This window comes from Bos indicus, chromosome 14, assembly GCF_029378745.1.
Source record: "Bos indicus isolate NIAB-ARS_2022 breed Sahiwal x Tharparkar chromosome 14, NIAB-ARS_B.indTharparkar_mat_pri_1.0, whole genome shotgun sequence".
Taxonomy (NCBI): domain Eukaryota; kingdom Metazoa; phylum Chordata; class Mammalia; order Artiodactyla; family Bovidae; genus Bos; species Bos indicus.
In genome coordinates, this window is record NC_091773.1 from 19,726,501 (window position 1) to 19,751,978 (window position 25,478).

Sequence of the window (25,478 nt, forward strand, 5' to 3'; positions counted from 1 at the left end):
CATCACAAAGATTCTAAAAATTAAACTATCACTGAAACCACAGTCCACAAAAGTAGGTCAGGACCTGAGTGCTTGATCGTAGCAGCATACTACTAAGATAAAACACTTAAATGGAACCCAGCATCTCCTAAATGGACAAAATGTCCAGAGTACAACTGAAAAATTGCTCTTCACTAAGAATCAATACTATCAAAAAACAAGTAAGAAAAAAGTTAACTGATGCCAACAATTAAATGAATCTTGTGCTGGAAATACCTAACAAGAATTTTTAAATAGCTGTCATAAAAATGTTTCAACCATCAATGTCAAGTTCTCTTGAAACAATGACAAACTAGTAAAAAAAGAATTATTTTAAAAAGACCAAATGGAAATTATAGAACTGAAAAGTACAATTATCAAATTAAAAAATAATAATAAATTACCAAAAAAAAAAACCACTACTGTATGGACTCAGTAGTAAAATAATTACAGAAGATAAAATCAGTAATTTGTAGGCCAATCGATAGAATTCACCTAATCTGAATAACAGATTAAGAGAATATCTTTTAAAAAAACCTGACTAGAGCCCCAGAGCCTGTGAGACAGTAACAAGATTCATCATTCATACCATCAGTGCCCCGAGAGGTAAAGAAAAAGAAAGGAGATTGGAAAACTATGTTAAAATATATCAGCTTAAAATTTCCTGCTACTGCTAATGCTGCTAAGTAGCTTCAGTCGTGTCCGACTCTGTGCGACCCCATAGATGGCAGCCCACCAGGCTCCCCCGTCCCTGGGATTCTCAATGCAAGAACACCAGAGTGGGTTGCCATTTCCTTCTCCAATGCATGAAAGTGAAAAGTGAAAGTGAAGTCGCTCAGTTGTGTCCAACTCCTAGCGACCCCATGGACTGCAGCCTACCAGGCTCCTCCATCCATGGGATTTTCCAGGCAAGAGTACTGGAGTGGGATGCCATTGCCTTCTATACTTGGCCAAAGGTACAATACTTCTACAGATTTAATAAGCTAAATAAACCCAAAGCAGGATAAACCTAAAGAAACCAATGGTGAGACATCAAAATTAAACTTTTAAAATCCAAAGACAAAAAAAAGTTTGGAAAAGGGTCATGATAACATATTGCCTATATAGAAATACCAATTCTAGTGGCAAAATTCTTACCTGAAACCTTAGAGGCCAGAATGAACTGGAGTAATTATTTTTCAATTCTTAAAGAAAATAACTGTAACTCACGACTTGATATCCAATAAACAGTCAATAAACAATAATAGTCAAAACAATAAACAATAAATATCCTCATTAGTAAAGAGAAAATAATGACATTTTTAGACCAAAAAAATATATAATACTTAGAAATCAACAGATGTATAAAGATTGGTAAAAAGAAGTCCTCAAACAGAAGAAAATGATTTTTTAAAAATCTTGTCATCAGTGATGAAAAAGGAAAAACAGAAATTACAGATATATGGATAAATACTAAAGACAATCCTTCTCAAGAACTGTACAAATCACATTCAATAAATATGAAATATGAAACAAGTTACAACACTAGCTGACATTAAAGATAAAAGTGAAGCTCCTATATTTTACCAGAAGTGGTAAAATGCTGCACATGTAGACTGTGGTAAGTTACATACGTATTATTGTATACCTAGAAAAACCATCGAGAACACAATAAAACAGGATAAGCTAGGAATAATTATAAGTAAGTCAAACTGGAAACCTAATAATGTTTAAGTAGCTGTAAAAAGTCAAGAAGAGAGAAAGGAAAAAAACAACAGAAAGAAAGTCACAAAAAACAAATAACAAGATGGCACTAATATATCAATAATTATCTCTTACATGTAAATGACCTAAGGACATCCATCAAAACACAGAGCCTGGCAGAATAAACTGAAAACATGAACCAATTACATGCTGTTTGGAAGAAACTCAAGTTCAATATTACAGTGACATTGAAAGTAAACGAATAGAAAGATATGCCAAGTAAACACTGACAAGAACAGGGGCTGCAATATTAGTATCTGGTAAAGTAGACTCAGGTCAAAGACAGATATTACACAATGATAAAAGGATAAATTCAGCAAGATATAATACTAATTTTATAAACACCCAACAACAGAGCCTCAAAATGCATAAAATAGAACTGATAGAACTGAAAGAATAAACAGTGAAATCCACCAATGTAATACTGGGGATTTCAACACCTGCCCACCGTGCTCAGCAGCTGACAGAACTAGTTGGGAGAAAACAAGCTAAATGATACAAGACCTTACACACACACAAAAACAAACCTAATGCCTGACACAGAGAGAACAGCCCACCTGTCAAAAACAAAATACATATTATTTCACCAAACAAAAAGGAATATTTACCCAAATAAAGCAGATTCAGAGTAAATTTAAACGACTGAAATCATACAGAATGTGTGGCTTGATCATAAACAAATTAAGTTAGAAATCAGGAATGAAAATAAATGCTAAACACATGACTAAAAAATAACAAATCAAACATACAGACTTTAAGAGAATTTTTAAAATATACAAAATTAAATGAAAAAGAAAACATCAAAATATATGGGATGTAGCTAGAGCAAAACTGAGGGAAATTCATAATACTAAATACAGTTGACCCTTGAACAACACAGGTTTGAACTGCATGAGTCCACTTACACATGGATTTTTTTTTTCAATAAATATCTACTCCAGGAGCACATGATCCACAGTTGCCAGAACCCATGGATGTGGAACCGTGGATACAGAGAGCTAATTATAAGTTAACCATGGATTTTCAACTGCACAAGAGATCAGCCTCCTAAACCCTGCACTGTTCAAGGGTCAACTTACTGTCACTGGAAATAAAGGAAATCTCAAATCAATAACAAAATTCCAATCTCAAGAAACTAAAGGAACAAAAAATAAAGCAAGCAAAAGGAAGAGAATAAACAGTAGGAATCAATTCAACTGAAAAGAGGAAAACAATTACTTCTTAAAGCAATGAAACCAAGGGCTGATTCTTCAAAGATAATGACAATTGATACACTTTTAGCATGACTGACAAAACACAAGAACAGAGAAGACACAAATGACCAATATGAGTTTAAAATAGGGGATATTACTACAAATTCAACAGTCATTAACAAGATAAAAGAACACTACAAACTTTGCACCCAAAATTCAGTAACTTAGAGGAAACCAACCAATTCCTCAAAAACTACAACTCAATCAAGGATAATGTGAACAAACCTCATAACCATCAAATAAATTGAATCTGAAGTTTAAAAGTCCATGAAATTGAATCTGAAGTTTAAAAGTCCCTGAAAACAAACCACTAGGCCCAAGTGATTTCATTATAGGGTTCTAACTAACCTTTAACACAAGAATTAATGTCAATATTATATAATAACTTCAGGAAAATAAGAGAGAACACTTCCAAACTCATTTTAGAAAACAAATGTTACCCTGATAGAGTCAAGTAAAAACAGTATAAAAAAGAAAACTGCAGACCAAATGTCTCTTATGAATTTAAGTGCAAAAAAAAAAAAGACTCAACAAAATATTAGCAAAAGGAATCCAACTTATATGCAGAGTACATCAGGAGAAACGCTGGGCTGGAGGAAGCACAAGCTGGAATCAAGATTGCCGGGAGAAATATCAAAAATCTCAGATATGCAGATGACACCACCCTTATGGCAGAAAGTGAAGAAGAACTAAAAAGCCTCTTGATGAAAGTGAAAGTGGAGAGTGAAAAAGTTGGCTTAAAGCTCAACATTCAGAAAACTAAGATCATGGCATCTGGTCTCATCACATCATGGCAAATAGATGGGGAAACAGTGGCTGACTATTTTTTTGGGCTCCAAGATTGTTGCAGATGGTGACTGCAGCCATGAAATTAAAAGACACTTACTCCTTGGAAGGAAAGTTATGACCATGAGAAGGCGATGGCACCCCAATCCAGTACTCTTGCCTGGCAAACCCTATGGACGGAGGAGCCTGATGGGCTGCAGTCCATGGGGTCGCGAAGACTCGGACACAACTGAGCGACTTCCCTTTTACTTTTCACTTTCATGCCTTGGAGAAGGAAATGGCAACCCACTCCAGTGTTCTTGCCTGGAGAATCCCAGGGACGGGGGAGCCTGGTGGGCTGCTGTCTATGGGGTCACACAGAGTCAGACATGACTGAAGTGACTTAGCAGCAGCAGTAGCAGCAGACAGCATATTAAAAAGCAGAGACATTGCTTTGCCAACAAAGGTCCGTCTAGTCAAGGCTATGGTTTTTTCAGTGCCATGTATGGATGTGAGAGTTGGACTATAAAGAAAGCTGAGCACCAAAGAATTGATGCTTTTGAACTGTGATGTTGGAGAAGACTCTTGAGAGTCCCTTGGACTGCAAGGAGATCCAACCAGTCCATCCTAAAGGAGATTAGTCCTGAGTATTCATTGGAAGGACTGATTTAAAGCTGAAACTCCAATATTTTGGCCACCTGATGAGAAGACCTGACTCACTGGAAAAGACCATGATGCTGGGAAGATTGAGGGCAGGAGGAGAAGGGGATGACAGAGGATAAGATGGTTGGACGGGATCACCGACTCAATGGACAAGGGTTTGGGTGAACTCAGGGAGTTGGTGATGGACAGGGAGGCCTGGCGTGCTGCGGTTTATGGGGTCGCAGAGTCGGACATGACTGAGTGACTGAGCTGACTGAATGTTTACAAAGAATTACACATCAAGGTCAAGGGGAATTTATTTCAGGTGTCCATGGCTGATTCAACATGCAAAAGTCAGCCAATGTAATCTACCATATCAACGAGTTAAAAAAACTGCACCATCTGATACAAAAACAAAGCGTATGGCAAAATCCAATACCAATTCAAGAAAAACTATAAACAAACTACAAGTAGAGATAAACTTCCTCAACCGAAGAGCAACTACCACAAACCTTCAGCTCACACCATACTCAACCAGGAAAGAATGAATGCTTTCCCCCTCAGATCAGTAACAAGTAAGGATGTCCACTCTCATCACTTCTTCAACATGGTACCGGAAGCTATAGTGAAGTGAAAGTGAAAGTCGCTCAATCATGTCCAACTCTTTTGCAACCCCATGGACTATATAGTCCTTGGAATTCTCCAGGCCAGAATACTGGAGTGGGTAGCCTTTCCCTTCTCCAGGGGATCTCCCCAACCCAGGGATTGAACCCAGGTCTCCCGCAGGCAGATTCTTTACCAGCTGAGCCACAACTGGAAGCTAAAGCTGCTGCAATAAGACCAGGAGATGGGGTGGGAGGCAGGCGGTGAAGGATGGCTTTTAGAACATACAGCTTGAAAAAGAAAAAAGAAAAACAACAGAGACATTATAGTCTATGTAGAAAATCCCACGAAATCTACCCCCCACAATGACCTGTACTAATAAGTGAGTGGAGTGAGGCTACAGGATATAACATCAATGCACGAAAACCAATCCATTTTTAAATACTAACAATAAACATATACAAACTGAAATTAAAAACAGAATACAATTTATAATCACACCAAAGGAAATGAAATATTAAGCATAAACTTACCAAAATATGTACAGAATCTACAGGCTAAAAAATTCAAAATGCTGATGAAAGAACCTAAAGAAAGATTAATAAACAGAGAAACATGAACTAGGAGACTCACAGGCGTCTCTCTGGTCCAGACTGACCTATAGTTTTAGTTCATTTCCTGTCAAAATTCCAGAAAGTACTTTATAGATATTGCCAGACTATTCTGAAACTTTCAGTGAAAGCCACGGGCCCTAGAAAAGCTAAAACTATTTGAAGAAGAATGAAGTAGAAAGTCACTCTATCAGATGTCAAGGCTTATTACGTAACTCCAATAATCAAGACAATACATTTGGCAAAGAGACAGACATGTAGATGACTAGACTGCTTCAGAAACCCAGAAGTAAAAACCAAAGTGCAATTGGTTTCTGACAAACACACAAAAGCAATTCAGTGGAGAAAGGAATAGACTTTCAGTAAATGGTACTGGACAACAGAACAACCATAGACCAAAAAATTAAAATTAAAAAAAAACAACCCTAAACTGCTCACCTTATATGAAAATTAACCTAGACTTTATGGGAAAACCATGTAAACTTTTTGGCCAATCTAATATGTCACAAACTTAAATATAAACTATTAAATGGCAAAGCTGTTTGTGAAAAAAAAAAAAATCTTTAGGTTCTATGGCTAGGCAAAGAGTTTATATAAATTTGATAGCAAAAGCACAAACTAGCAAATGGACATTGTAAAAATTTTAAAATGTTGCGCTGACAGAAGATATTTGGTAACAACATGTCCAACAAGGGACTAATATCTAGAATATTTATAAAACACTCAAAATTCAGCAATATCCAAAAAAAAAAAAATTGATTTAAAAATGGGTAAAAGACAAAACGTGGTCCATTTGAGACTGAAATGGCAGTCCATTCCAGTATTCTTGCCTGGGAAATCCCATGGAAAGAGGAGCCTGGCAGGCTAAGGTCCATGGAGTCACAAAGACACGACTTCGCTTCTAAGCAACAGCAAAAGACATGAACAGATATTTTGCAAAGAAGATAGACAGATGGTAAATAAGCACATAAAAACACATTCAACATTACTAGCCATCATGGCAATACAAAGTCAAGTCACAATGAGTTATCTGCACACACCTATAAAAATAGCTAAAATAAAATTGTGATGGACAAACTTCCAGAATAAGAGAATAACAACCTCTAAAAAACCATTCCTCCATAAGAGGAATAATAATAGTGGCAAAAAATAATCTAATTAATTAATTAATTAACTAATCTTTTTCAAATTAATTTAATTTTTCAAAACTTTGGAAATTAACCACAGGCTCATAATCTGAACAGCATTCACTCAAAAAAACAGCTTAATATCAGCAAGAACACTGAACTTTTGGTGTTTTAACTTGCCCTCATCTCATACCCCCTCTTTAGCTCCATGGCAGCCTTGAAAAACAGCAGCCTCACAGCCCGGGTAGCTGTGTAGACTGATAGCCCAGCAGCCATAGGAGAGAGCAAACTGGGCTTGCAGCTGTCAAAAAGGCTGCTTCCTCAGAGTACTATCCCTACCTGAACTGCCCGACAGCTAGTGGAGAAAAAAAAAAAACTACTCACAGAAATTACCGTAATTTGCTCTAACTCAGAGCTCACTCAGTGGGAAAGCCCTACCATCAGAGCATTTGTCTAAAACAATTGACAGCAATTAATTAATATTATAGCTGCCTGAGACAGAAACAGTGGATTAAGAAATCACACTGACAAAAAATACTAAAGGAATATCTGAAGAATGAGATGTCCATAGGCAGCACTGAAGAGCTGACACCTTCAGGGGATCTGGAACGCTATTTGTGTTTGAAGGGCTGTGTGTATGCCCAGGAAACCCTGAGAAGACCCTAGTACCTCAGGATTGAGGCCCTGCACAGAGTTACATGCCAAGCGTGTGAGTGTGTGTGCGTGCTCAATTATGTATAACTCTTTGCAATCTCATGGATTGTAGCCCACCTGGCTTCTCTGTCCATGGAATTTTCCAGGCAAGAACACTGGAAAGTCAAAGTGTTAGTCACTCAGTCATGTTCGACTCTTTGTGACCCCAAGGAGGGTGGCCCGCCTGGCCCTCTGTCCATGGAATTCTCCATGCAAGAATGCTGGAGTAGGTAGCCATTCCCTTCTCCAAGGGATCTTCCTGACCCAGGGATCTAACTCATGTCTCCTGCACTGCAGCCAGATTCTTTACAGTCTGAGCCACCAGAGAAGCCCCATAGGAAAGATAAGTTTCATTAAAATAGGCAAGAGGTTTGAATAGTCATTCACAATGGTGGTGGTTTAGTCACTAAGTCATGTCGTACTCTTGTGACCCATGGACAGTAGCCTGCCAGGCTTCTCTGTCCACAGTATTCTCCAGGCAAGAATACTGGAGTGGGTTATCATTTCCTTCTCCAGGGGATCTTCCCTGACCCAAGAATCAACCTCGAGTCTCCTGCATTGCAGGCAGATTCTTTAACGTTAACCACCGTGAGCCCTAAGGATACTGGAGTGGGTTGCCATTTTCTCCTCCAGGGGATAGTCGGTTATAAATTGCCAGAGTACAGAAGGCATGTATCAACATACAGTGAGTTCCTCAGTAAGACTGATGGACTCATTGGCTCAGAGCATTTAAAGAAATCTCTGTCCAATAACTCATAGACAAGTAAACTAACAATGGAGTGTCTTCAGCAGCTACACATGACAGAAAATTTTCCTCAGATTTTTGGCATTTACCTCAAACAGCCACTAATACCACATTTTATGCAGTCTGTGGGTCCGGGTTCACAGGACACGGGTTGGGACTGCAAGGCTCCTTTACCTCCAGCTCAAGGCGATGGCAATCTTCTCCTTGCCCCTTAATGGACCCAGCAGGAAAAGCTGGAGGTACCCCTTTTCCTGGGGGAAATATGAACATCACAAAACCAGACTAGGAGGGTCATCTCAAGCATTGGCAGGCTGGTTCTTTTCCACTAGTGCCACCTGGGAATCCCTAAACAAAATAAATAGCAATAACAAACCAAAAATATCCTCTGGAAAGGGAGTGGGAGAACTCAATGTTCAGAGTGGTCACATTATATTTTAAATGTCTGGTTTTCAACAAAAAATTGTGAGACACATGAAGAAATAGGATGCAGTCAAAAAAAATTGTACCTGACGGAGGCCAGAAGTTGGATGCACTAGACAAAAACTTTAAAATAGTTCTGTAAATATGCTCAAAGGAAAAAAAAAAAAGGAAATTGTCTTAAAACGCTAAAAGAAAACACCTCAGCAAACAGAGAATATAAAGCCATAACAATTATTCTTTAGAAAAAAAGGGAAAAAAAAACACAACAATAAAACAGAAATTCAAGATTTAAATAGTACAATAACTGAAATAAGATCTCAAGTTGGGCTCTATAGCAGATTTGTGCTAGCAGAAAAAAGAAGTCATCAACCTTTAAGATAGGAAAATTGAGCATATCCGAGGTGAAGAACAGAAAGAAAATAGAATGAAGAAAAATCAACAGAACCTCAGAGACCTGTGGGATACCATCAGGTAAGAAAATGAAAGCAGTAGAAACAGTATTTCAAGAAATACAGACCAAAATCTTCCCAAATTTGATGAGCTATTAAATATATACCCAAGAAACTCAAAAAACTCTTGAGGATAAACTCAAAGAGACCAACTATAAACACATCGTGTCAACTGAAAGACAAAGAGAAATCATAAAAGCACAAGAGAAAAACGACTCACCGTGTAAAAGGACCCTTAGTAAGATTAACAGCTAACTGTCCACAAGAAATCATGAAGACCCTTCAAACAAACAGCAGCAGAATACATTCTTCTCACACACAGAGGAAAACTTCTCCTAGACAGAACAAGCCTCCATACACTGTAAAGGAGTGAGATCATATTATTACTATTCGTAAGACAATAATGGCAGAAAGTGAAGAAGAACTAAAGAGCCTCTTGATGAAAGTGAAAGAGGAGAGTGAAAAAGTTGGCTTAAAGCTAAACATTCAGAAAACTAAGATCATGACATCTGGTCCCATCACTTCATGGCAAATAGATGCAGAAACAGTGGAAACAGTGGCTGACTTTATTTTTCTGGGCTCCAAAATCACTACAGATGATAACTGCAGCCATGAAATTAAAAGATGCTTACTCCTTGGAAGGAAAGTTATGACCAACCTAGACAGCATATTAAAAAGCAGAGACATTACTTTGTCAACAAAGGTCCATCTAGTCAAGGCTATGGTTTTCTCATGTGTAGTCATGTGTGGATGTGAGAGTTGGACTGTGAAGAAAGCTGAGCACCAACTAATTGATGCTTTTGAACTGTGGTGTTGGAGAAGACTCTTGAGAGTCCCTTGGACTGCAAGGAGATCCAACCAGTCCATCCTAAAGGAGATCAGTCCTGGGTGTTCATTGGAAGGACTGATGTTAAAGCTGAAACTCCAGTACTTTGGCCACCTCATGCGAAGGGTTGGCTCATTGGAAAAGACTCTGATGCTGGGAGGGATTGGGGGCAGGAGGAGAAGGGGACGACAGAGGATGAGATGGCTGGATGGCATCACTGACTCAAAGTACATGAGTTTGGGTGAACTCCAGGAGTTGGTGACGGACAGGGAGGCCTGGCATGCTATGGTTCATGGGGTCGCAAAGAGTCGGACATGACTGAGCGACTGGACTGAACTGAAGACAACAATACAATTAAATTAACAACAGAAATAAAACTGCAAAGATCACAAAAATGTGGAAATTAAACAAAAGACTCCTAAATACCCATTGGATCAAAGACAGAATCACAAGAAAAATTAGAAGACACTATGAGAAAAATGAAAAAATAAAATAGATAAAACTTGTGGATGTAGAAAAAGCAGCATTTACAGAGAAATTTATAGCCCTAAATACCTATTTTTAAAAAGAAGGCCTTAAAGTAACAGCTTAACCTTTCATCTTAGAAAACTAGAAAAAAAGAGCAAGTAATACAAAGCAAGCTGAAAGAAGGAAATGAGAACAATTAGGCAGAAATAAAATAGAAAACAGAACAACAAAGAATATAACCAAAAGTTGATTCCTTGAAAAGACCAAACTGACAGGTCTTGAGACTTCCCTGGTGGTCCTGTGGCTAAGACTCTGTGCTCCCAATGCAGGGGACCCAAGTTCAATCCCTGGTCAAAGAATTAGATCCTGCATGTCTCAACTAAAGATTCCTTACAGCCAAATAAATAAACAAAAATCAATATGAAAAACATTTTTAAAAACTGACAAAACTTTAGCTAAACTGACAAGAAAAAATAGGGACAGAGAGAAGATTCAAATTGCAAAAATAAGAAATGAAAGAAGAGAAGCACTACCAAACTAAGGATTATATAAAACACTATAAGATTATCCAAAATCACTGCAGATGGTGACTGAAGCTATGAAATTAAAAGATGCCTACTCCTTGGAAGAAAAGCTATGACCTACCTAGACAGCATATTAAAAAGCAGAGACATTACTTTGCCAACAAAGGTCCATCTAGTCAAAGCTATGGTTTTTCCAGTGGTCATGTATGGATGTGAGAGTTGGACCATAGAGAAACCTGAGCAGCAAAGAACTGATGCTTTTGAACTGCGGTGTTGGAGAAGACTCTTGAGAGTCCCTTGGACAGCAAGGAGATCCAACCAATCAATCCTAAAGGAAATCAGTCCTGAATATTCATTGGAAGGACTGAGGCTGAAGCTGAAACTACAATCCTTTGGCCACCTGATGCGAAGAACTGACTCTTTAGAAAAGACCCTGAGGCTGAGAAAGACTGAAGGCAGGAGAAGAAGACAACAGAAGATGAGATGGTTGGATGGCATCACCGACTCGATGGACATGAGTTTGAGCAAGCTCCAGGAGTTGGTGATGGACAGGGAAGCCTGGCGTGCTGCAGTCCATGGGGTTGCAAAGAGTTGGATACAACTGAGAGACTGACTGACAAGAGAGAAACATGAAAAAGCCACATGCTGAAAATATGGATAACTACCATACAGCAGACAAACTCCTAGAAAGACACAACTAGCAAAACTGACTCAAGGAAAAATAAAAAACTGAACAGACATAACAAATGGATTGAATGAGTAATTTAGAAGCTTACCACAAAGAAAAGCAAGGCTCACATGGCTATGCTGATAATTTATACCAAACATGTAAAAACCCATTAATAGCAATGCTTCATAAACTCCTAATTCATACTATGAAATCCAATATCCTTATAACAAAACCAAAGACATCACAAAAAACTACGGGCCATTATTACTTATGAATACAGATGCAAAAATCCTCAACAAGATACTAACATACTGAATCCAGCAGCATATACAAAGGAATATACACAGTGACCAATAGGGATCTTCCCCTTAGCAATGCAAGATTTATGCCACATCCAAAAACCAATCAATATACTGTATCAATATAATCAAGGGGAAAAAAAAAAACAGGATCAACAGGAAAACAACTTACAAAAGCCAACATCCTTCCACGATATTAGCATTCTAAATAGAACTCAGAGAGCATCATACACAATAACACAATAATAAAATACTGAATGCTTTCTCCTTAGGATAAGGATCAAGAAAAGGATGCCAGCCCTCACCACTTACATTCAAGATTGTACTAGAGGTTCTGGTCATGGCAATTAGGGAAGGAGAAGAAATAAAAGACATTCAAATTGGAAAGGAAGAAGTAAAACTACCTCTGAATATTCAGAGATAATATAGTCATCCCTGGGGCTTCCCAAGTGGTACACTGATAAAGAATCCATCTGCTAATGCAGGAGATGCAAGAGAAGAGGGTTCGAGCCCTAAGTTGGGAAGATCCCCTGGAGGAGGAAATGGCAACCCACTCCAGTATTCTTGCTTGGAAAATCCCATGGACAAAAGAACCTGGTGGGTTGGAAAGAGTCAAACATGACTGAGCACACTAAAGTCAAAAGAAGGCAGTGACAAGTACTGACAAGCATGGGAAAAATTAGAATCCTCATTCCGTGCTGGTGAGACTATAAAACATGTGAACTGACAAAACATGGTCCACTGGAGAAGGGAATGGCAAACCACTTCAGTATTCTTGCCTTGAGAACCCCATGAACAGCATGAAAAGGCAAAAACACAGGACACTGAAAGATGAATGCCCCAGGCCGGTAGGTGCCCAATATGCTATTGGAGATGAGTGGAGAAATAGCCCCAGGAAGAACAAAGAGGCTGCACCAAAGTGAAAACAGAGCCCAGCTGTGGATGTGACTGGTGATGGAAGTAAAACCCAATGCTATAAAGAACAATATTGCATAGGAAGCTGGAATGTCAGGTCCATGAATTAAGGTAAATTGGAAGTGGCCAAACAGGAGGCAGCAAGAGTGAACATTGACATTTCAGGAATCAGTGAGCTAAAATGGACCGAAATGGGCAAATTTAATTCAGATAACCATTATATCTGAAGGGCATGAATCCTTTAGAAGAAATAAAGTAGCCCTCATAGTCAACAAAAGAGTCTGTAATGCAGTGCTTGGCTACAATCTCAAAAACAACAGAATGATCTCTGTTTCCAAAGCAAACCATTCAATATCACAGTAATCCAAGTCTATGCCCCAACCACTAATGCTGAAGAACATGAAGTTGAACAGTCCAATGAAGACCTACAAGACCTTCTAGAAATAACAGCAAAAAAGATGTGCTTTTCATGATAGGGGACTGGAATGCAAAAGTAGGAAGTCAAGAGATACTTGGAGTAACAGGCAAATTTGGCCTGGGAGTACAAAATGAAGGAGTGCGAAGGTTGACAGAGTTTTGCCAAGCAAACACACTGGTCATAGCAAACACCCTCTTCCAACAACACACGAGACAACTCTACACATGGACATCACCAGATAGTCAATACCAAAATCAGATTGACTATATTCTTTGCAGACGAAAATGGAGAACCCCTATACATTCAGCAAAACAAGACCAGGAGCTGACTGGCTCAGATCATGAACTCATTGCCAAATTCAGACTTAAACTGAAGAAACTAGGGAAAACCACTAGACGGTCCAGGTATGACCTAAATCAAAACCCGTATGACTATACAGTAGAAGTGACAAATAGACTCAAGGTATTAGTTTGAGTAAACTCCAGGAGTTAGTGATGGACAGGGAAGCCTGGCATGCTGCAGTCCATGGGGTCGCAAAAAGTTGGACAGGACTGAGCAACTGAACTGAACTGAACTGATTAGATCTGATAGACAGAGTCCCTGAAGAACTATGGGTGGAGGTTCATGATATTTGTACTGAAGACAGTGATCAAAACCATCCCCAAGAAAAAGAAAGGCAAAATGGTTGTTGGAGGAGGCTGTACAAGTAGCTGAGAGAAGAAGCTAAAGGCAAAGGAGAAAAGGAAAGATATACCCATCTGAATACATAGTTCCAAAGAATAGCAAGGAGAGATATGAAAGCCTTCCTCAGTGATCAATACAAAAAAATAGAGGAAAACAATAGAATGGGAAGGACTAGAGATCTCTTCAAGAAAATATAAAATACCATGGGAACATTTCATGCTAAGATTAGCATAATAAAGGACAGAAACAGTATGGACCTAAGAGAAGCAGAAGATACTAAGAAGAGATGGCAAGAATACACAGAAAAGCTATATAAAAAGATCTTAATGACCCAGATAACCACGATGGTGTTCACATAGAGCCAGACATCATGGAATACAAAGTCAGGTGGACCTTAGGAAGCATCACTATGAACAAAGCTAGTGGAGGTGGTGGAATTCCAGCTGAGCTGGAATTTAACATAGAAGCTAAATAAGCAGGGTGACAATATATAGCCTTCACATACTCCTTTCCCAATTTAGAACCAGTCCACTGTTCCATGTCCAGTTCTGACTGTTGCTTCTTGACCTGCATACAGATTTCTCAGGAGACAGGTCAGGTAGTCTGGTATTCCCATCTCTTTAGGAATTTTCCACAGTTTGTTGTGATCCACACAGTCCAGACGTTAGCATAATCAATGAAGCAGATGTTTTTCTGGAACTCTCTTGCTTTTTCTATGATCCAGTGGATGTTGGCAATTTGATCTCTGATTGCTCTGCCTTTTCTAAATCCAGCTTGAACATCTGGAAGTTCTCAATTCATGTACTGTTTAAGCCTGGCTCAGAGAATTTTGAGCATTACTTTGCTAGTGTGTGAGATGAGTGCAGTTGTGCAGTAGTTTGAACATTCTCTGGCATTGCCTTTCTTTGGGATTGGAATGAAAACTGACCTTTTCCAGTCTGTGACCACTGCTGAGTTTTCCAAATTTGCTGGCATATTGAGTGCAGCATTCTCAAGCATCATCTTTCAGGATTTGAAATGGCTCAGCTGGAATTCCATCATCTCCACTGGCTTTGTTCATAGTGATGCTTCCTAAGGCCTACCTGACTTCGGACTCCAGAATGTCTGGCTCTAGGTGAGTGATCACACCATCGTGGTTATTTAAGAGCTTTTTTTATAGTTCTTCTGTGTATTCTTGCCACCTTTTCTTAATATCTTCTTCTGTTAGGTCCATACCATTTCTGTCCTTTATTGTGCCCATCTTTGCATGAAATGTTCCCTTGATGTCTTTAAGTTTCTTAAAAAGATCTCTAGTCTTTCCCATTCTATTGTTTCCTTCTATTTATTTGCATTGATCACTTATCTCTCCTTGCTATTCTTTGAAACTTTGCATTCAGATGGATACATCTTTCCTATTCTCCTTTGCCTTTAGCTTCTTGGTAAGTTTATACACAAGGTAAATGAAAACTTTCATCTTCACAAAAATTGGTACGCAAATGATCACAGTAGCATTATTCCTAACCACCAAAATGTGTAAATACTGCAATATCCATCAAATGAATGGATTTAATGTTGTATACCTTCCAATGAAAAAATATTAAATCACAAAGGGGAATGAAGTACTGATACATTCTGCAACAATGGATGAATCTTGAAAACAGTAGGCTAAGCATAAGAAGTTGATCTCAAGAGACCAAGTGTTACTCCATTTATACGAAACTTCCAGAGTAGGTAAATCCATACAGATGGAAGTTTGCTTAGTGGTTGCCAGGGGATGGGGAAGGAGAGAATGTGGAATGACTGCTAACAGCTGTGGAGTTTCTTTTTAGAGTGATAAAAATATTCTATAGTTAAAAATATATACACAACTCTGTGAATATAGTAAAAAAAAAAAAAAAACCCACTAAATTACATACTTTCAAAACACGAATGTATTACCTATGAAATTGATACAATCACTCATACATTTAAGTGTAGTATCGTACAGCCACTCTAGAAGTTTGCTGATTTCTTATAAAATTAAACACCCAATTATGACATGAACCAGCAATTACACTCCTGGGCATTTATCTTAGAGAAATAAAACCCTATGTTCCCACAAAAATCCATACACAAGTGTTGACAGCAGCTCCATTCTAACAGCCAGAAACTGTAAACAGACCAGTCATGTTTCAACAGTAAAATGCTAAGTAAACTGCTATATGTCCATTGGAAGGATTACTACTCAGCAATAAAATTGCCCAAACCACTGATATACACAACTTGGATAAGACTCTTATACTGAGTGGGAAAAAAATAACAAAAATAATGTCAAGAGGTTATAAATTAAATGACTCTTTCCCTGTAACATTTTTGAAATGACAAAAAATGTAGATTAATGATTGTCAGGAGTTGGGGTGGGAGTTATTGGAAAGCAGTGGGTGTATTAGAAAAGGAATATTTGTGCTGGTGCAACTGTTCAGTATCTTGACTGTGGTAGTCGATACACGAGCCTACACATGTCCCAGAATTGTACACAACTAAACACACACACGATACATACACAGACACACATCTAGGGAGATTTGAATAAGGCAGTCGGATTGTATTCAGGTCAATATATTGGTGGTGATACTGTACTACAGTTTTGCACAGTGTCACCAATGGGACAAACTGGATAAAGAATAAATGAGATCTCTGTTATTCTTTACAACTGTATGTGCTTCTACAAATATCGCAGTTTTAAAGACAGACTGCCTTCAGGGTCAGGACTAAGTGGAGAAAAGACCAGGGCAATGATTTCTAGTTTTCAAGAGAAATTTTTTCATACTACTTTATCTTATCTATGTATGCTTGACTTAAAAGAAAATATTCTTCCTTTACACAGGGATGTATGTGAAGTACCTGTCATATGAAAAGTCTTCAATGGATTTTAGGGGCTTCCCTGGTGGCTCAGAGGTTAAAGCATCTGCCTCTAATGCAGGAGACCTGGATTCGATCCCTGGGTCGGGCAGATCCCCTGGAGAAGGAAATGGCAACCCACTCCAGTATTCTTGCCTGGAGAATCCCAAGGACGGAGGAGTCTGGTGGGCTACAGTCCATGGGGCCGCAAAGAGTCAGACACGACTGAGCGACTTAATTTTAACTTTTCTTCCATGTTAAGGATAAGACAACCTCCAGACCAAGAAATTAGGACTAAGCAGCCTAATTCTAAGCAGAATTACTACTAAGTCATCCAGTGGCATTACCAAGAGCTAAAATTGGAACCATAAGGTACACACCCAAAGATAACTATAAGAGAATCTCTCACCATCACTGAACAGAGATTAAAACTAAGCCCTCTTCCTATTCCTTGTTCAACAAGTTGAGTCAACAATCCCAGGGAAAGTCAAAGGCAAAACAGTAGAGGATTCACAATAGTATCTAAAAGATACTTTCATTATCATAGTGTTTTATTAATTGCTTTCATTATCACTGACAGTAATTGAACACTTATATGCTCAGTATATCATTTCATGCATTCTCATCATTTAACCCTCATACCAACCTTGCAAGGCAGGTATTATCCCCATTTTATAGACAAAGAAGCTACAACTTAGAAATGCTGGGTATATTGTGCTGGTCAGAGAGCTAGTAAGCAATATGTCAGGATTTTCTCCCATGTATGTCTAATTCCCAGAAATAAAGACTCTAGCCACTCCACATTATCTCACTTTAACAAAACTGTCCCTCATAAAGGTACATACCGGCATCTGGGCTTCTGACTGGGTTGAATACCTGGGAATTCACTGGGACTTCTGAGTCTCAAGCCCAATCACACTGTCATCACCAGCCTCCCTAGTCATGAAGGCTCTTCTGCCACTCTGCACTCATGGCCAACGACTTCAGGGTGGCCTTTCAAGGGTTAGGACTCCTACCCTTCTACCAGTTCACTTTACCAGTCACCAACCCACAGGGCTAGCATAAAAAGACCCGAAAAGAGAGCGACCCTCTTCAAATTTTCTTATTACTTGTCCTTGATCAATCCTGGTAAACAGTTTCCACTCTCTACTCCTCTACTCTTACACACACACACTTACATATACACAAGTTCCACACTCAGGCTTGCCTTTACCTCTCCATGTCACCATCATAGCTCTGATCGTCTCATCTTCCCAAAGGGTAAAATGAGCCACCACGAAACTCAGCAGACCTCTCATCTACCGAGCTCTCCTTCTCCCCAGCAGTCCCAGAGGAAAAATGCTCCTGTTACCCAAAGCTGACTCCTTTCAGTAATACAACAGAAGCCAGGTCCTTACTTTCCCCTTGGCTCCTCCCCTCCTGCTTCAAAGAAGCCATGTTTCTCTTTCTTAAAAAAGGAAAAACTCTCTGAAATGATGAGTACACTTCATTTAATTAATAATCACTATGTCTTTGACATTATACAAGAAGCACCAGAAATAAGGTTTTGTAATGAGGACCCAAAGGATTAGAGAAGCAGGGTATTATCAGAAAGATCTCTTTCATGATCTTACCAAGATACAGGTTTTCTTTCAGTGAGAAACAGAAGTGGGACACCCAGGATTGAGTCTGAGGGGGCAAAAGGAACTGTGAGAGTGAGGGTAGGATCAGGGGTTCTCAGGGGGCAAGCAACTGATAAAGGGTTTGTGGTCATTCATGGCTACTTAGCAAGGAAAGAAGACAAAGCATAAAGGGAATAAGAGTCATAGTACTTGAAAGAACAGTAAGAGTGGCTAAGGCAAGAGAGAAGGAAGAAGTAAAATACTCTGCAACTGACTGCCCTAAGCTCTCCCTGGGCCCTAAGTTTCATGTATCTGTGTATCCTAACATCAGGTTAAGAAACAACTAACTCTCCTCAAGCTTCCCATTTTTCACAGGTTCAACTTTTGAGTCAACTCTGATTCCTCCCTCTTCATCTTTCAAGAGATTTCAGGTGCTTAAATCTCATCTTCCTTTTTTTAAATCTATCTACTCAGTCCTTTCCCAATACTATTTCCAATTTTACCATGTTAGTTCAGGCCCATATCAACTTTCCTTTTAAGAGTCCAGAAAGATTTATATATCTTGCTAAAAATCATATAATTAGTTAGTTGGAGAGCTGAGGCTGGTACCGAAGTCTTCTGACCAGATTATTTCCCCAATCTGCAATATTTGCATATCTCATGACCCAGATAACCATGATGGTGTGATCACTCACCTAGAACCAGACATCCTGGAATGCGAAGTCAAGTGGACCTTAGAAAGCATCACTACGAACAAAGCTAGTGGAGGTGATAGAATTACAGGTTTTCAAATTTCAGATTTCAAATTGAAATTTCAAATCCTAAAAGAAGATGCTGTGAAAGCACTTCACTCAATATGCCAGCAAATCTGGAAAACTCAGTAGTGGCCACAAGACTAGAAAAAGGTCACTTTTCATTCCAATCCCAAAGAAAGGCAATGCCAAACAAAGAATGCTCAAACTACCGCACAACTGCACTCATCTTCCATGCTAGCAAAGTAATGCTCAAAATTCTCCAAGCGAGGCTTCAACAGTATGTGAACCGTGAACTTCGAGATGTTCAAGCTGGATTTAGAAAAGGCAGAGGAAACAGAGATCATATTGCCAAGGTCCACTGGATCATCAAAAAAGCAAGAGAGTTCCAGAAAAACATTTACTTTTGCCTTATTGACTATGCTAAAGCCTTTGACTGTGTGGATCACAACAAACTGTAGAAAATTCTTCAAGAGATGGGAATACCAGACCACCTGACCTGCCTCTTGAGAAATCTGTATGCAAGTCAAGAAGCAACAGTTAGAACTGGACATAGACCAACCTAGATAGCATATTAAAAAGCAGAGACATTACTTTACCAACAAAGGCCTGTCTAGTCAAAGCTATGGTTTTCCCAGTAGTCATGTATGGATGTGAGAGTTGGACTATGAAGAAAGCTGAGCGCCGAAGAATTGATGCTTTTGAACTGTGGTGTTGGAGAAGACTCTTAAGAGTTCCTTGGAAAGCAAGGAGATCCAACCAGTCCATCCTAAAGGAAACCAGTCCTGAATATTCATTGGAAGGACTGATGCTGAAGCTGAAATTCCAATACTTTGGCCACCTGATGTGAAGAACTGACTCATTGGAAAAGACCCTGATGCTGGGAAAGATTGAAGGCAGGAGGATAAAGGGATGACAGAGGATGAGATGGTTGAATGGCATCACTGACACGATGGACATGAGTTTGAGTAAGCTCTGGGAGTTGGTGATGGACAGGGAAGCCTGGCGTGTTGCAGTCCATGGGGTCACAAAGAGTCAGATACAACTGAGCTCCTGAACTGACTGACTGCAGCCCAAAATAAAACTATTATGCAGTCAATAAGAAGTAAAATGATGCTTAAGCAAAGGAATGTGTGTGTGTGCTCACTCGTGTCCGACTCTTTGCCACCTCATGGACTGTAGCCTACCAGGCTCCTCTGTCCATGGGATTCTCCAAGCAAGAATACTAGAAGGGTTGCCATTTCCTTCTCCAGAGGATCTTCATGATCCAGGGACTGACCCTGCATCTCTTCGGTCCCCCACATTGGCAGGGAGATTCTTTACCACTAGTGCCACGTGGGAAACACAGGAATTATACATATTTAATTACACATAATTAAAGTGGTTCCTATGGGAAAGGATCTCAGAAGATGGAATGGGAGTACGCTACCTGTTACACACAAACACTCCATGCATAAAGTATTTACTCTGTACCCAATCTAGGAAGAAATGAAAAAAAAAAAAGAAAAAATCCTGGAGCAAAACTATCCTGATAGCCAGTCTCTAAGATAGCATCCTATGATCCCCCACTTGGTGTTCACAACCTCTACAGTTCCCTCTCACACTATCAGTTTGATCTATGTGATTAATAGAAAATATGGTATGTCACTTCAGAAATTATGTTATTAAAGACACCAGGGTCTCTTAGAAAGAAAGCCAGTTACCATGTCATGAGCTGCCTTATGGAAGTGGCAAGGAACTGACACTTGCCAAGAAGTACACGCATGAGCTTAGAAACAGATTCTCCAGCTGTGATGACCCTTGACTCCAACTTGATGACACCCTGAACTAGAACCACACAGCTGAACCATTCCCAATCCCTGACCTTCAGAAACTGTATCAGAAAACAAACATTTTTTAAGCTGCTTTGGTTTTGAGTCAAATCTGTTATATCAACAATAGTTAACTAATACAATTTAAAAAAAATGATAAGGTCTCGAAAACTAATAGAATGACTAGGGGAAAAAGTGAGTATTAGGTCAAAAACACGAATATTTCTAAGTGAAGATGTAGTGTAATTGCCCAACATTAATCATTTGACTGCCAAGTGGCATCCACTTCAGAAGTCCAACCTGAATAAAAGTATCCCGCAGGACTGGCCACAGGGGCACGGTCTGCTCCTGGTCAGCTGTACTCCAAAACAACAAGGCAAGGACTAGCCTGCCTCCACACATGGAGGTCCCGATTTCAAAAAGCCCTGGAAACCTACATAAATGACCGTCTGAGTGACCCTCCTTCTCCATTCCTGCACCCTGATCCCTGCTATTGCTTTAAACTAGCCAATGAAGAGTGAGCACACGAAACTCTAGACACCTAGCCCTCAGATCCTAATAAAGGCAGACCCAGGTGCACCTCCCTCTCTCCCTCTGTGTCTCTCTGCCTCTGACCTCACTGTGCAGCCCCTGGGTGTACCACGTACCCTTCAGGATCTGTGAGCAATGAATCTTGTTTCTCAGAGTCCCCTGATGGTTTCTGCTGAAGTGCATCCTGAGGTCATAATTAGAATGGTTGGTTTAGCCACGAACCTGGAGGGGATGGGATGGGGTAGGGGAGGCCTTTGGAACACACCAGAGTAACCCTGGCCAGAGTTCTTCAACTGTTTCCACAGCCACTCACCTGTGTGCACAGGGTTCAAGAAGAAAGAAATGAGAAAACTGTAGAAGAAGCCTTAGAGGAAGCAGTTAGTACCAGATGTCTGTGCATTACCAAAGTAACCAGAAAAAACCAAAACCTAACAGCTGGAAAGCCACATTGAACATGCCTTCCCAGTCCCATTAGACTAGTGGCCTTTCTCCAAAGCACCTTATAAACAGTTTCCCTTCACAGGGAGAACACCCTAAATTGGAGCCACAGCTCCCCAGGCTGGACAAGGTCAAAAAGGCCCCGGCAGGGACTCTCATATAAGGCTGTTCTGGGGAAATAGTTATTTGAGCACTTAATTTACAAAGGAGAGTTGTGTCTATTAGAAAGTCAATCAACTTGTTCCCTACTGTCACAATTACCGGAGGCTACTGTAGGGGAAATTAGAAAGGGATGCCTCAAGTTCAGGGGAGCCCCTGGGCCTGTTTATTATCAGTGTTCTTCTCCTTCTGCTTACCAGATTGTTTAACTGTGAGCCATTCGGGGGCCATTGTTCTTCTGATCTTAACATATCTAATATATGCCCCAAAGATCTTTCCTTTGTGACAGATGAAATATTTCCCATTTTTATAAGTTTTATAACATCAAAACACAAAAGACGCACACAAATTCCAACAAAAATGGTATGAACAGATTCTAGCATCGATGCATACAGATCAATCAATTCCCAAATCAGGTAAATAAATTTAACTTACAAAACAAATGAACTAATTTCAACTAGGCTGCTGCTGCTGCTGCTGCTGCTGCTACTGTGTCGCTTTAGCCGTGTCCGACTCTGTGCGACCCCATAGACGGCAACCCACCAGGCTCCCCCGTCCCTGGGATTCTCCAGGCAAGAACACTGGAGTGGGTTGCCATTTCCTTCTCCAATGCATGAAAGTGAAAAGTGAAAGTGACATCACTCAGTCATGTCCAACTCTAGCGACCCCATGGACTTCAGCCTACCAGGCTCCTCCATCCATGGGATTTTCCAGGCAAGAGTACTGGAGTGGGGTGCCATTGCCTTCTCCATTAACTAGGCTACCCACCCCTAAAAGACCTAGCTCTCCAATGAACCAGTTCCAACTGAACCAATTCCCAAATCAGATAAAGAAATTTACCCTAATCAACAAATAAGCTAATTCAAACTAGGGTGGGCTTGCCCCACAAGAACTAGTTCCCCAGTGAACTGGTTCAGGGTAGCGTCCAACACTTCCCTTCTCCAACAGGGTACCCCAACCAAATTGGCTTGTCCCATGAAGGAAAAGCCCAACTTGAGAGGAAAATATGTTCCCGGACACTGGAGCGACTTATCCTCCAAAATCGAGCCCATCACTCTTAACAAAAAAGAACACATAAAACAAGTGGACCAACTGCACCCGCTACCGAATTGGGTAGACTTACAGAGGGAAGGCAATCAAGGCTTCAGTGGACAGCACAAGGGTAACCGAGGTGTCAGCGGACAGCGGGAAAGAAGTAGAAGCTTCAGAGGACAGCGATCAGGAGGTGGCAACAAAAGTAACAGATTCCAAAACAAAGGCCAGAAGTGGAGTTTTAATAACGCAGTTGGACAGTAACTCGAAGTAGAGGATTTATTTGGCAAAAACAGAACTATGTTCAGCAATGTGGAATTGAACATTATTTTTCATACAAAGTTAAAAGCACATTGTATTTCCTTCCTGACCACTTGCCCAGTCCCCATCTTTTCAAGAGAGAAAAGCTTCATCTAAATTATTTCATCTGATTGATGACTGTCATTTATAACTTTATTGCTACTTTCGTCTTGGGTATTCTTTTGGAAAAGGTGTATGGATTCATTACATATTCTAATGTATTGTTTATAGATTATAAGATAAAGTCAAGCATGTATCTGCTGCTGCTACTGCTGCTGCTAAGTCGCTTCAGTCGTGTTCGACTCTGTGTGACCCCATAGACGGCAGCCCACCAGGCTCCCCTGTCCCTGGGATTCTCAAGCCAAGAACACTGGAGTGGGTTGCCATTTCCTTCTCCAATGCATGAAAGTGAAAAGTGAAAAGCGACCCCATGGACTGCAGCCTACCAGGCTCCTCTGTCCAAAAGTACTGGAGTGGGGTGACATTGCCTTCTCCATGTATCTGCTAATACTTTTTAAAGTGACCTGTCTTTATATGTAGAAATGTCTCTTAATAGTAAGCTTTCCTGGTGGCTCAGATGGTAAAGACTCTCCTGCAATGCAGGATCCCTGGGTCAGGAAGATCACTTGGAGAAGGAAATGGCAACCCACTCCAGTAATCTTGCCTGGAGAATTCCATGAACAGGGGAGCCTGGCAGGCTACAGTCCATGGGGTTGCAAAGAGTCAGGCATGACTGAGCAACTATCACTCATTCACACTATAAACAAAATCGAGTCCGTCAACTCTAGAAGTTTGTCAGTTCCTTGTCTCAACTGCCAAGAGCTGGGGGCAGCTGGTGCCACTTCAGGGAATCTTGAAGGAAAGAACCTCAGGACAGTTCTAGCAGCTGCTAGGGTCTTGCCCTAGTGTTCCCTGACCAGGGCCAGCTAGCCCCAAGCAGCTAGGCTCCCGGCTGGCTTGCCAAACTGTTACTGAATCCTAGCTCTCTCTGCTCTCCTAACAGGTTGATGAATTCGAGAGAGGAGGTGTTGAGGAAAGGAAACACACTTTATTCGGAAAGCAGCTGAGGAGACGATCGCAGGCTAGCACCTCAAAATAACCATTTTCTCGGGGTCTAGATGCCAGGTTCTTTTATAGATCAGAGATGGGCAGAGGTGAGGAAGCAAAGTAAAAAGGCCATTAATCTTGCACACATCTCCTAGAAAAGCAGGGGATGTGTTAATTTCTTCCTCCCTGCCATCTACAGGTAGACAGGGTTCTGAACAAAGGCATTTTAGTTAACAGTCAGGTAGAGGGGCAGGATTCTCTGAGGTAAGGTATTAAGTATGATTATAATAACAAAAGCAACAAAAAGCAAGTCACAGAAACAATTTCAACATGGAGTAAGAATTGGCTTCTCTGCAACGGGGCAGGAGAGGCATCGCAGCAGGGACGAAGGTCTCCCAGACCCCCGACACCGCTGTCATGGTTCGACTAGGCAGAAACCCTGAACACCAGCGAGGCTCATGCATTATCGTTGCCCCAAGGCAGCGACCCTCGCTCTCCAGGAAGGCGGCCAGACGCAGGCGGCGTCCATTCCACAAACTTCCACCAGCCCAGAGCCCGCCATACGCGCCCCGCGGGTCCTCCAACATATGGAGACCAGGGAGACTGCGCCCACAAGCCCACAGCCTACCTTGGGGCCTCGAGACTGACCCCCACCGGGCATCTCCAGGCGCTTCCACCTCCTCAAGGGTGCACCGCCCTCTGAAGGCACCGGAAGGCCGTGAGTCGCAGAACCAACTCGGCGCGCCGGGCCGCACAGCGTGCTGCGATTGGCGAACTTTCGGGTAGGGGGCGGGGCTTCCTCGGACGCACCGCCCTACCGGCGCGAGCGTTGCGATTGGCAGATGCTCCGGCTGGGGGCGGGGCTTCTCCGGCGCACGGCCCCACCACCTCCCGGCGCCCCGCCTTGCCCTGCATTTGGATGCTCCTGGACTGGAATGCGAAAGTAGGAAGTAAAGAAACACCTGGAGTAACAGCAAATTTGGCCTTGGAATACGGAATGAAGCAGTGCAAAGACTAATAGAGTTTTACCAAGAAAATGCACTGGTCATAGCAAACACCCTTTTCCAACAACACA

At 40.7% G+C, this 25,478-nt stretch overlaps 1 protein-coding gene across 2 annotated transcripts in view; it reads right to left on the minus strand.

Moving 5' to 3' along the window:
• SPIDR (scaffold protein involved in DNA repair) overlaps positions 1-25,155 on the minus strand; it is a 277,621-nt gene extending 252,466 nt beyond the window's left edge. For both annotated transcript variants that reach the window (XM_070802507.1, XM_019973800.2), the window contains exon 1: positions 25,032-25,155. In XM_070802507.1, the coding sequence (XP_070658608.1) occupies positions 25,032-25,064 (33 nt within the window). In that variant the 5' untranslated portion in view covers positions 25,065-25,155. The remainder of the gene's footprint in view (positions 1-25,031) is intronic.
• Positions 25,156-25,478: the final 323 nt, after the last annotated feature.